The following is a 13,990-nucleotide window of genomic DNA, read 5'->3' on the forward strand; positions in this document are numbered from 1 at the left end:
TTATAGCAACAAATATCAACTCTCTCCGTCTCACTGTTACCTAGACGATGTAGATCGTATGAAGGGAGGAGTCATCGTGCGGGCATTCCGTCATCAACTGTCCGAAGCAATCATGAATTTATGAAGAATATAAAAGTCAAATAATACTATATCATATTATTTTCACCCTTTTAATGTATGGTCTAATGACACAATATTTCTTATTTAAATATTATTTACATTACTGCTGTGGACCTTCTGTTGTTAAATATTTCAGATATTATATCCCATCTGTGTTGTGCAGTGCTGTGTAGTAAAGGATTACGTGTAATATGGATTACATAATCAGATTACAAAAATGAAGTAACTGTAATCAGCCGAAGATACTTTTTAAAAATATACATGATGACAGTTAGCCTACCTTCTGCATGATTCCTTCAACATACAATGTACAGGCATATGTACACAGGAGGATGAGCAGGAAGTAATAGTGTGCATTGTAGCTACACACTCAATGAAAGAAAAGACACTGCAGTTTTGTCAGAAACATACAATGTAACACTGCGCTAACATAGTCATTCTTGAATATAGCTTATCTACTGAAACTATAAGCAATCAAAAATAATCATATTAGATTACACCTTTTAAGTAATCCAGCAGATTACATTATTCATTATATTTTTAGTCACATACTTTGTAACTGGTACCAGACTACATTCAGCAAGTAGTCTACCCAACACTGGTTGTGTGCATCACAAATTCCTTCCGTAGTCTTTGTTTTACACATATTAAACAGAATTTTAGGCATATATTGCAAAGACCTGTTGCAAATAACAGCAGCAGCCCATACTGTGCATCAAATGACAAATAACCACGCAGCAATAATTTCGCATTACATTAGCACACATGGCAGCAATGCGTAGGCTACATTATTAAAAGCATGATAGCACTTGTTTTTGTCTCTAATAAGAAATAGCTATTGTTAATTCAGGTCTGCTCTAGAATTTAAAGGTTAAGACTCTTTTGATAACCAACACAAGTACAAATGTCAAAGGTAAAAAAAAAGGCTCCGCTCATTGACACAGGATATCAAAAGCCCACCTTACAAATACTCACCATGAGAAGATCTGTTGTTGATCTGGGGCTATTAATCCTGAATAATGAATGCACACACACAAACACACACACGGTCAGACACACGCACATGCACGCACGCACACGCACGCACACACACGCACAAATACATAGCCACATATACAAAAAGAAATGAAAATGTTCAAAATGAATCCATTAAACATTAAAAACATTGTTCAGATTTATTTTTCAGGTAGTTAAGAAAATATTAAATATTTATACTGAATATTTAATAATTGCACACACTAGTCACTCACACACACTCTTAAACATCCACATTTCAGAATCCATATTTAGTTTATATATACTGTAGAACTGCATGGAAGGCTGCCATGTCACAGATATGTGTAAAATTGACAATATATCCTCAAATGCATATATATTTATATGTTTGAATATATGTGCTGCCTGTCATCTGAATGAATAATGGAACAGAATTCGGTAAATTCCCTTTGATATCATGCCAGGACAAATATTTCAGCATGAGTGCCAGGTGCTGTTGACCTCACTTGCAACCCCACAGTGTGGATTCCACAGGGGGTAGTTTTTGTGTCTACCCTGGCCAATAGACTAAGAGCGGTGTACTTCTGTGTATTTCAAAAGGAAAGACAAAGCCACCCTCTCATGGAATCTAAGCAAACCCCCCCCCCCCCAGTGGGTGGTCCTCCTCATACCTAACAGATATCTAATCACACTCCCAATCTAAATAACTGGGGGAAATGAGACTCAGATGTTGCTTATTTTGAGGGCCCATCCTCATGGTGGGGATACAGAGTGCATCGTGGGAACTGCATACAAGCGCCTGCAACATGTATCATGGGAGAACTGGGCTCTGAAAGCCATTAATCCAAGATATGCAATGCGAATGACAACATATTTCACAATCCTGTATGCCTGGATCTCTTACTCTAGGTGCCAGATATGCAGACGATGAATGAAAGGTCATAAGTGCTTCTATTCCCTCCTCAGAAGTCAGGCGTCTTATTGAAATTACAATATGTGCTTGAAAATAGGATATCTTAAGCATGAAAAGAGGTTCAGTGGGAAATATCATTAAGTTTAGAAAAGAGCTTCTTTCTTCACTTATCTTTCAACTGTTAAAAAGGATGACAGAAGTTCCTTCCTCCGAAAGTGACTTTATTTTTGGAAACAAGAAAGAAAACATGGTTGATACTGATCTGGATTCCTTCAGATGAAACTCCTACAACAACTTCACAAGATTTTTTTTTTTTTAATTCAAATGGCAGCAGATGCACTATTACAATGTAATCTGAGGAAATTCAGAGAAACTTTAGATTAATATATAAAAACAAAACAAAGGTCATTCTGTCTGGAAGAAAGGTTTGACACACAGTAGTAATTAAAATGACTAACATTCCCTCCTCGTTGAATAACTCCGTTTACTCTGACACAAAGGAACCAATTTTCCCTTAAATAGATTTTTAAGTGGATGTTACTGTGGCAGGGAATACTTGAGGGAAACCAGTCCTGATAAGAGCTGGTTAATTAATGCTCACAGAATTCCACACTAATTCCAAATGTGACTTCCTGTCCAGTGGTCACTGTCAGAACCATCTAATCTTGAGCCAGAGAGGAGACTCTTAACACCCGTCCTAAACACAGGAAATAGGATGCAAGATATAATGTTTGTAAGGGTTTATTACAAGAAACAGATAAGTTTAATTAAAACCCAATCATATATTTTTTATATGACATCAATCTTCATCAACTATAACAGTGAAGATTAAAGAACGTAAAATATTATTATTTATTCATATTTGAATAATAGTTTTCATGTAATTTTGAAATGTTTGTTGTTATCATAAATTTTTGTATTTGTTTTACGTAAGAGATTTTCTTTTTACAGATGTATTGCAGAACTCGACGCAGGATGTTGAATCCTTAAATATGCTTTTGAAGCAGTGAATATGTTAATGTGCTGTATGTGAGGATTGAGCCTCGTCAGCAGCAGGCTGCCTCTGTGGGGGAGTGCAGCAGATTGGCCACAGTGGGGCGCTGGCACCTCCTCAGCTCCACACCAAATGGTCAGGGTGTGTCTCCTCTCACTGGCCTTACTGCCAGCATTGTCAACATTCCACAGCATTAAAATAAAATGTGCGCTTGTCCGTAGGTCTTTAAAGAATGCAACTGGACTGCAGATACGGAAAACAATGCTTAACACTTCATCTTCCCTTCAGGGCTAGGAATTAAAATATTCATGTGGCTTTTCAAATTTTTGAAAGGGTTTTGGCGCGTTCATTAATTAAATAGCAAAAACATTACTCTGTGAGTATGACCCAGCTAATAACGGCAATGTGACTGAATTATTAAGTGCGTGATGTAAGCCCGTGAAAAAATCACCAAAGCAGCAGTCACCAAAGGACTTGCCAGTGTACAGCTTCCCATGGATCAAAACACGTGTTTATTTAACTAGAGTAGTGGGACTGGATTACATTCATACAGCATCAGCACCGTTGTGAAAGCATCTCATAGATCAAGGCTAGTGTATGATCAGTGCCCAGTCATTACTATACACAGGAGATCACAGTCAGTATTCAGGTTGCTATGGGTTGTGCTCCCAGTAAATGATAATTCAGTGCAAGACATGGAAGAGGGACAGCAAATCAATGCAGTTAGAGTCTGAACTTCATTAATTAATTCATTCACTGAATTTGTGTATTTTGGTACAAAATCAACCAAATACACGAGGCTGTAAAAACAATTTTGTTTTCTGTCCAATGAAAGATGATAATAAAATATTTGTTTTGGCAGGGTAAAAGTAGGATTTTAAAACCCACTAAAAACCTACAAGAGAAAATAATAATCGTCCAGCCTTTCTATTTCATCCATTTTTCAAAACATTCAAAAAATTGCTGTCAATCAAAATCAAAACAGAAATCCTAGATCAAACACAACCATTTAGCCACATTACAACCAAGAGAAAACTCAGATATAAAAGTAACATAAAGGTTGCAAACAAAAACTTTCAAAAGCTTCCAACAGCATGTTGAGAATTACTTGTCATATGTATTTTTATCTATATTTAAAGGAAAAAAAGATAACCCATTGGTACATATTCAGTGTTTCTTTGCCTGTTTTAGAAGTTGTCTCGCAATAATGAAAACACCTAAGTAAAGATATCATACACATGGTTTGATGGGTATATTCAACTATGGATGAGTTACTTTTTTTGTACCACCATATGTGTTTATCACAGGGTACTACTTTGAGGCTGATTCAATTTAAATACACCCACGGTTTCCTTTTGAAAGAAGGAAATCACACAATCCACGCCATGAAAATCCCAGCCTGCTGTAACAATAGAAATAAATGTAATTAGGGGACTGCTGACTGCTCTCATAAAGACATTTAGACAGGTGAGTACCAACCAGTAGGGCAGGACCAGTAAAACAAGCAAGTCTCAATTTAAAGTGAAATGACAGAGAGAAAATGATCGTATGCAACATTTTTTCTTTTTCAGAATTTAAAAAAAAACATTTGAATGTCTCAAAGCTCTTTGTTATTGCTATGAATCTTGGGAACATACAGCTGCAGTGGCTTTTTAGAATAGTGGTTATTTCAATGAAATGCACAGCTAAAATGGTATTTGTCTCTTGCTGCACTATCTACCATCATAGGTAGTGAGGTCCCATTTTATGTAGAAACCAATAATTCTTTGGAAAAAATATCTCATAGAACAATGAAAAGTTTAGAATAGAGAAACATGGCTTCAGTCAGAACCAGATTACAGTACATAACTTAAAGTTAGAGAAATATGTAACCTGCCAGATGCACAGTCAAATGAGACTGCCTAGAGACTGGCTTTAGAAATAAAAATGAATGAAAATGTAAGCAGAGATGTGGTAGACTAGGTAACTGTTATTTGGCCCAATTATCCTTAACTCAACTTTTTGTCATGTTCTTTGAATTATGGAATTACGTGTTTTAATCATATGTACAGCTACTCATTATTTGTGTTTGTAAACTGCTTCTGCAAGCATGACTGTTCTTTTGAACACTGCTGTAGCATGAATTGAAAAACACCTAATTTTGACTGGAAAAAAAAATTCTATGTTTAGACTAAGGAGGCAGTATCCGTAATGGCTTTTAAAAGATCCATGCAGCTGCCATGGAGATGAGCACATCCCTGAGTGTGTTTTATTCATTCTTTGCAGAGTGCACCGATGGTCTGGAGAATACCATAATGCAGCGTACAGAATGCAAATCTATCCATTTTTGATCTTCTGTCACAATCAGCATAAAACCTGCATTTTCCCAGTTCTCATCCAATTACAGCTATACACATTTTCACCGGGACTTCTTCAGATGTCTGCAGAGCACCTCCAGCCTCGTTGCAGGTGAGGCGGTGGAGATGACTGAAGAGTTGTCGCAGCCAGGTTGTCTGACTGGTATAAACAGGCATGTGGAAATGCGCCGTCAGATATGCCAGGACACGAGCCGCACGCTGCGTCTCCGGCAGCAGCTGCTGCGCCTCACGCTCAGAATGAGAAAGACGTTTGAAGACATTCTACTTTTCCACAGATAAATTAATATTTATGGCCGACTCTCCTGTCAAGCTATGCGCCGATTCGGTGTGTGAGTCTTCAAACGCTGTGAGAAAGCGAAGCGCATTCAGACCCCGGTCATGTAAATCTGTCCTCTAGCTGAACACTGTGCACCTGTTAACTCCTCAGATTCTGAGATTAACCACAGATTCCCCTGCCCAGTGTTTACTGCCTAGCCTACAGAGCATGGACCTCCACAGCTGCACGGTGCTTTCAATTCCAAATCACTCAAAATAGTCAACAAAATGTCAGTGGGAAGGCTGTGGTGCATCATCACAAATATTCTGCTCTTTTCGCCGTGTGACTGCCAACAGGACGCACGTGGGCATCATGGTGGTGAATGGAAGCAGGAATTTGTGTTTGCCAGCTATGAAGTCATTTCACAGAAAGTATCTGAAACCTGGCAAATGAAATACTGCATCTATAATAAGCACTTTTGTAACACAGGAAGAATCCCACCTATTCAACACTGATGACAATTTCTTAATATTGCAACCGTAGTGAAGCTTAAATCATTCCAATCCAGATATTTCACTTGGGAGATGACTTCTAATTTAAGCCTAAATATTAGTAAAATAGTAAAAATCTATGAAAGTCTCCAGGTTCGAGGAAATTAATGCATAATGGACTGTATCTTGTTAACACTAAAATTTTTTAATTGCTTGCATAATATTCAATTTGGCTCTTGATGAAATTAGGGAATATGTGTAATAAAAGTCATTATTGTGGTCAGACCCATGCAGAATTAAAATATAACATTATTTTAGTGTACCTGTTGTGAACATGGGTTACATAGTCTCTCTCATATTTAATACCATAGCAGTTGTGGGCTAACTAGCTAACAACCACATCCTGCGTATAGTTAATGGCAGATGCACCTAAATGTCCAATGGGGATAATTATCGATTGTGGTACTGCAGAATTCATGATGTAATTGGTAGGAAAAAGAAAGAGAAAGGAGAAAATCACACAAGTTTGGGGCTTTATTGTGTGGAAAAGTAAAGTTGTTTGTAAATTCTGTCTGTTTACATGAGGCCAGAAGGAACAAAAGTTAATGGTCACTGTGAATATTTCTGTAGGAAACCCTGAAAAGTGCCAGTACTTTGCTTCCTGTGCTTGTGTTTAAAGCTGCATTTTTCTGGCATTAATGAGTGCCACAGTTCAAAAGTGTGATTCGCCCGGCTTGTCTCTTGCTGAAATCGTTACAATATACATTTACATGCTGAATTCCTTCTGAGACTTTAAAAAGGATATTCAATAAAAATTCACTCATACTATTTAATTCATTGGCTTAGGCCAATGTATCATTATACAATCCATATTTCAACAGTCTGCATTCCTTGGTTGAAAATATCATTTCTTTTTGGGCTCATTAAAAATCAAGAATAATTCTGTAGAAAGATGGGATGCCAGTGTTAGAAACCGTTCGCTCCATGCTACAGCTGTGCGTACATTTCCACATTTTAGCATGATCATTTGTCTCATCAAAAATAAAAACTATTTGGAGTATGTTTTATGACAGCCAAAGCAGGAGGCATATACATTCCTCAAGTGTGAGGTAGGGATATTAACTCCTGAAATCTATGTTTTTGTTTAGACTGTTAAAACTCACGGAGACTCACTTGATATTTTTCTTTGCTGGTAAAAACCAACAGAGGACAAATCAGGGCAGAAAACACAGCACGACTGAACAAATTAAAAGGTCCTAATTATCTTTGCATGCTAAAAGGCTGTGAATTGGTTTCTGTGGTTATACTGTACATTTCAGAGAGACGTCTACAGGAACATTTTTAGCAGATGGATAATTCAGCCTCATCAAGGACATTCAGTTATTATTATTTTCAAAGTCTGACATTTCCCAGAAACATCAGTTTAATGGAAAGGTCTTACTTATGAATCAATAGAAAATGCAAATTAAGAAAAAAAATGCCATACCCAAGTTTTCAAATTAATTCTAACTGTGAATATTTTTTTTTAAGAATCTGGGTTTTCATTTCCTTGTTTTAGTGCGTATCATTTCTGTCAAAACAGAAATGAAAATGCAATGTCAATTTATTCATTGCTTTCTCTTTGTCACTGCCATAATTTTAATCCAAACACAAATGGAAAACAGAAAAACGCAATGTTCACCTTTTTAATTTCCTCATTCTGAGACATTTTCTTTGCTGCAGCTCAAATGCAAAAAAAGAAAAAGAAAAAAAATGCAAAATGCAAACCTGGCTTGCTTTTGCTTTTTCACTCTCAACTTTTCAACATGAGTCTGGTTTAACAGTGAAGAGTTCAGAATGAGTGAGGCAGCTGGATGTACAACGTTCAAATGTACAGTGTCCAACTAGTTAATGTTGGGAGCTAAGTATTTTGAATCACTGAACATAATGATGATTAAAACAAAACAAAAAGTAGAAGCAACCATTTTCTATGTTGTATATAGTACAACCCTGACACAAAGCAGTAAGTAAACCTTTCTTAGAAGGAAAGAAAAGAAGAAAGAAAGAAATAAACTTGCAAGCCTACAGTGCACACCTGACACAGGCAGAAGAAAAAGAGTAACTTATTAAACTGTGGCCAGAGGATGAGGTTTTATTCCATCCACACGGAAGCACCAGCCATGAAAAAGGGGCATTACTGGGGAGAAACAGCCATGCAACCTGGCAGAAATGGCCTGTTGTTTTCAGTGTCCCGGAGTTATGGTCTGTGCTTTATGCCTTCCCAGCACCAAATGGCTTGGAAATCATTGCTGAGTCCTGAGGTGGTGACCCCAAACAGAAGCATCCTGATTTCAAAACCCATACGGAGCATCGGGTCAGTCTGTAGTAGCCTGTTTGCAATGTGCGCTAGGTTTTCCCTCAATACCCTCAGATGCTATTTTTTATAGCATTGTGATTCTTGCGCCAGGCGTGATATGATAAAACTCTTTCTAGCGTTAGCGACGGCTCATGTTCTCTGCTCGCGCCACCTGCTGACAGCACAGCCAGCCTTCCCGTGCAGCCCTGCCTGCGCTGCTGCTGCTGATGAGATTTTCACCTCAATGACCCCGCCTATGGCTCCCACATCTAAAACTCTGCCTCTAACGGGGCATACATTACCTGAAATTCAGCCTATCACACATCTGATGCCAATCTATAAGCTCAGTGAAAGCTGTGGAATTCGCAGAGCACAGCATTGTTTTTTGCCGTTTTGCTGCAGTACTTTCATAATGAAGCACATCACCTCAGTGAAGGTGTTTAGAGGAGGTGAGAATCTACGCTTCATACACTTTCATATACTGTAGCTTGCCAGGGACTAATGCTACACAAAGAATGTCAGCTGTGAGGGAAAACAGAAGTGGTTTAGTAGCAAGGAGCCTGTGTAAAATATGTCACATTACCACAAACCATTGTCCCGAACATCTGACTGATGTCTGTAATGTTGACGTCTCTCTGTTGCAGCTGTGAAAATCTTGAGCTCTGTTGAGAGCTGACCATCTCAGGTATGAGACTCGCTCTCATTAAGCTTTTTATTTTAGTTTGTTTCATTAGGTGGCGATGAAGGAAAGAGGAGCAGACGCATTGTGGTTGGCTGGTGTTGCATTTGGTGTGTGTGTGTGTGTGTATCTATGAGCACAAAATCCCCCTTTTTGTGTTTTTATTCCTTTTGATCAATGCCAATATTTAACTGGACACTTCAAAAGATGGGTGTTGGCTTGAGTACCTAAGAGAAGCACAGGTGTTGAAAAGTTAAAATAAGCAAGTTGTCTGAGTTCATGCAAGTTTGTTTCTTAGTTCTTGGAAATTTCTAAACAAGTATAAAAAAGTTTAATAAAATAACAGCTGTTTAGGACTGAGGTAAATGTAAATATTAAAAAATTGTTACAAATTTGTAGAGTTAAAGTTTTACCTGATTTCTTTATCAACATTGCTTTGGTTCCTCAAGCCAATAAATCACTGTATTGAATAGCCTATAATTCAGACTGTTCCACCCCTGATATGACCATGTCTGATATATAGTTTTTACAGTAACCTGAATAACCTATGGAAACCCATATGCTGTTAAATGTAAATGTTTAATGAGTGGCAGTTTCTTTTAGGCTACAGTCATGTTTCTGGGCCTGGGTCAGGCAGTCAAATAAGCAATGAAGGACATGTAATAGGTTTGTTTGATTTTGCAATGCAAATTCATTTTATTAGTTAGCAACTATCTCAACATGGCATCTTACCCTTTATATCAGTCTGTCACCACTGACAGGCCAAACATCAAAACATGTCAGTAAATTCCAATATGATACTACAAAATAAAAGAAAACAGATTAACAATCCACAAGTACCTCTGAACACCCCAACACTCAATGGCTTTTCAAGTAAGAATGAACATCATTGAGAAAGATCCACAGTTGTTTGTTACAAAGTCTGACAGTTTTTTATCGATATAACAATAACAAAAATGTGATGGAAACAAACAAGACAAAATCTTTGCCTATGAATGAACTTACTGTAGACCGTACATAGATATCCGATTAAACCTTTACTTATATAGAAATAAGTATATCTCTATCACAGGAGAAATATGCCAAAATACTACAAAAGGCATTATATTTTCCCTCATAGAATTATCAATAGAGATATGTTTTACAGTCCTGACTATACTGTCCTTATGTTACTTGACAGAATGACTACTTGGTATTGTAACACAACCATTGCTTTGTCTGAAGTTATTGAAGTGTAAAGAACTCAGTGAGTCTATATCTCATCAAAATCTGTAACCAGTAAATACATGAACATGCATCAGAACACGTGAACAAAAAACAATACAAGTATTTTTTTAAAGACTAAAAATATTATCGGTATTCAAAAACTAAACATAAACCTGAGTAACATCCCTTAACCTCTTCCATGATATGTACCCCAAAGATATTATGGGACATTTTTGTAGTATATTGCCTTCAATGATTATCAACAAAATCCAAAAAATTGTAGGGTATTTTATCAAGTATGGGAAAAGAACAGACCTTTTTTATATTTATGAATTGATAAATGGTGATAAGAACATAGATAAAATTCAAAAGAAAACTGTGCAAAATATAACGGATTTATAATTATCATGTCAGCAACATTCTCCTCTGTCAGTCTATTTAGAAGAAAGCCTATGCTTTCATAGGCCACTGGTATTTGAGGTAATTGATAATGGTCCCTGTCATTAAAACCCAAAACCACACCAATGGAAAAACATGTTCTGATAGGCTATAACTGAAGAAAGGATAGAGCTACCCTCGTCAAGGGTATTTATTTTATTTATTTATATAGAAAGCATTTCTTTTGGAGGTACTACTTCAGGGCAGTTATGCTATGTTAGCTATAACTTGTGTTTTGGTGTGGTCAAGTATAATGGAAATAAAGATGATAGTAAAACTAATAAAGCATTACTTGTTAGTTGCTTGGAATAGAAAAGTGGCAGCTAGATATCAGGTTGTCTAGCTTTTTTTAAAGCCAGCTATAAATACTTTTTAGGTTCGCACAAGATAGGTTCTAAACAAAGTTCCATAGCTATCTAGAAGCTCAAGCCTTTAGATAGTTAGCTATCTAGTTAGATAGCTTAAAATTTAAAATGGATGACTGCATTGTTACTGTAACTAAGAAGTTAAATGTTTTTGTTAGCTAGTGTTTTAGCTGGTTGAGAGAAAATAAAACAAGATAGCTGTGAAACCAGCTTACTCAACATTTTATCACTAGATACGATGTTGAGTAAACTATTAAGATGAACATAAAAGGAGTTAATTTTTTATTTTATTTTACCACACAATCACAGCTGTCATTTCTTTTTCCCCTGCAGCCCAGCAGAGTTTCACAGCCCATGTGCTGCATCACTGCACTGCTTACCTGCCTAATGCACCACAGGAGCTACTCTTGCATGATGTGACAGAGAATACCCTGCCAACTGAAACCCCTCTCTTTAAGTGATACCACAAATAATTATGAGCCACAGTACCCAGCCTGGCCCTGGCATAGTAAGGAACCAGTTCCAGAACACAGGGGCACACAATTGCACTGAAAACGGTTGTGTGAGCCAGCCATCCAACAGCCACCATCTTTCCTTTGGATGTTTCAACTCAGTAATACTCTTGTCAGAACACGTCTGTAGATAAATCAAGCCTCACCATTCTAGTTTTACTCTTCACCCTCAGCCACTGCCTCTCGCTCCTCTGGGGTGACTGCTAAGGTTTTGTTGCATGGGACTTCAGCTGGTGCCCCATCTGCCTTCTCCTGACCCTCCACCAGCTCTAAATCCAGTTCCTCAAATGATGAGGAGGATTGGTCGGAGCTCCTGTCACTCCAATGGTCTCCACATCCCTGATCCCGGTGAATTAGGGTAGGCACTGAGGACGGAGCCAAGGATGACTCACGGCTGCCAGACATCATGCGACACACAGAGCTGGTTTCGCTGTTGGAGTCTGCACCTGGAAGCATTGGCAAGGACAGATTAGAGAGCATGGAAGAAATCCTCTCAATAATCAATCAAAAAAGTCCATCAGTTATTAAGAGGAGGCTGGTGGCAATCCAAGAATCTCAAATGAGAACAATTTGTTGCTGCAAAAAACAACATGGATGAGTACATTTACATTTCAGACAATTAGCAGACACTTTAATCCAAAGTGATTTACACAGCTTACATTCTTTCACAAAAATCCATTTATACAGCTGGCTATTTACTGAAGCAATTCAGTTTAAGTACCTTACACAAGGGTACAACAGCAATCCCAGGTGACAATCAAATCCACAGTCTCAGAATTGTAAATTCAGTTCCCTACCCATTACAGTACATTACATTACTGTAAATATATTTATTATCACATGAATGAGTAGATGACCTTTGATCCTGGTACCATATATGGGGATTCATTATAAAAACATGGCTTTTGTAAGTGAGAAGTAATTCCATTTGGTTAATTAAAAAGCAAATTGACATTGTTGCAAACTCATCTGTTCAGTAAGTACACCTTTGACAGAATATTGCTGTACCTGGACAGTGCTTGGACTTTCTTATAAGTATTTTTCATGGAACAAGCGATTTCCTGCAGCCCAGACACAGCAGAGCAATCTCCCCTCACTGTCTTACTCTCATAAGGGAAGCCTTCAAAACCCCCGCGGGCTGTTCATTGGAGGACAAGCCGTATAGCCATTCCTGTAATCTTACAAAAGACCTTTCATTCAAGGGTGATCTTTTGTACACTGTAAAAAAAAAGTATTTAAAAAAAAAAAAAAACCTTTCAGATGTGCTAGAAGCAGAACCAAAGATCACATGGATAGGGGTTTGACGCATGTGTCACTGGAAACTATTGAGAGAATTACAGTTTGCAACTGTGTTGGACAAAACAAAACAAACAATTGTACTTAGTCCAAGCTCAATGTTGCATGGACTCTTCTGTGCTTTTACATTTTTAATGAATGGTGACCATAGAAAAACAGAGGGCAACATTTATCCATAAAAGGGTATGAGTTCACTTGACAACCAATTCTCTGGTATTCTCACTATATAAATGCATGTAGAGCAACCCAGGGAGTGCTCTGCCAAGCCTGAAGCAGACTTACACAGAGAGCTGGCACCTTGACAGACGGATTCTCTCCAAGCATGAATCTGTGCATCTCAGTAGAGTTTTCAAAAATGTTTTTTAATGAGTTTGAAAAATTATAAAAACAAATGAAGTCATTATTTGCAAAGAATAAGCAAATAATGACTTAATTTGGTTCACATACAGGTGAACTTAAAGACATGCTATGCAGGATTTTTAGCCTTGCTGAGGTTTTGTTACAATCAAATAAATCTCTGTCCTCAGCCCCACCCATTCACCATCATTTTTATAGCTTATATACATTTTTATACCGTTTTTATTTTCATATTTCTGTTTTTCAATAGCTGTCGCCATCAAAGAAAAGCTATGCCAAGACTGACTGGTTTTTGAACAAGGCCTGTTGGCTTGTTTCACTTTGCTGTACTTCTGCTTCCTCACCTCCGTTATTGCAGTAGCCAGCTATTTACAAATTCTCCACTGAAACCTGATGCCACCACTCTGTAGCACCACACCCAAAAATGTCCCAAGCACACCTTGGAAGAAGACACACAGCAAAGGAGCATGAAGATTGACAGTGCATCATAGATATGACTGAGCATCACTGTTTTATAAATATTTTAAAGGTAAAAATCATGCATAGTATGCCTTTAACTTGCACTGGATGGAAATACAGAAATCATACATCAAAAAAATCATAGAAATCATCATATCTTGTGAGGGAGCATCACGAAAACTAATATAAACTGATCTGTATATTGTTGATTAAATC

General features: G+C 37.5%; 1 protein-coding gene across 1 annotated transcript in view; it reads right to left on the bottom strand.

The window, feature by feature from the left end:
• Positions 1-9,808: 9,808 nt before the first annotated feature.
• Positions 9,809-13,990, bottom strand: part of LOC135234284 (testis-expressed protein 264 homolog) — a 74,603-nt gene continuing 70,421 nt past the window's right edge. Inside the window, exon 4 of the mRNA XM_064298733.1 lies at positions 9,809-12,108. Coding sequence (XP_064154803.1) covers positions 11,819-12,108 — 290 coding nt within the window. The 3' untranslated portion in view covers positions 9,809-11,818. The remainder of the gene's footprint in view (positions 12,109-13,990) is intronic.

Source organism: Anguilla rostrata, chromosome 11 (genome assembly GCF_018555375.3).
Source record: "Anguilla rostrata isolate EN2019 chromosome 11, ASM1855537v3, whole genome shotgun sequence".
NCBI classification, from domain to species: Eukaryota; Metazoa; Chordata; class Actinopteri; order Anguilliformes; family Anguillidae; genus Anguilla; species Anguilla rostrata.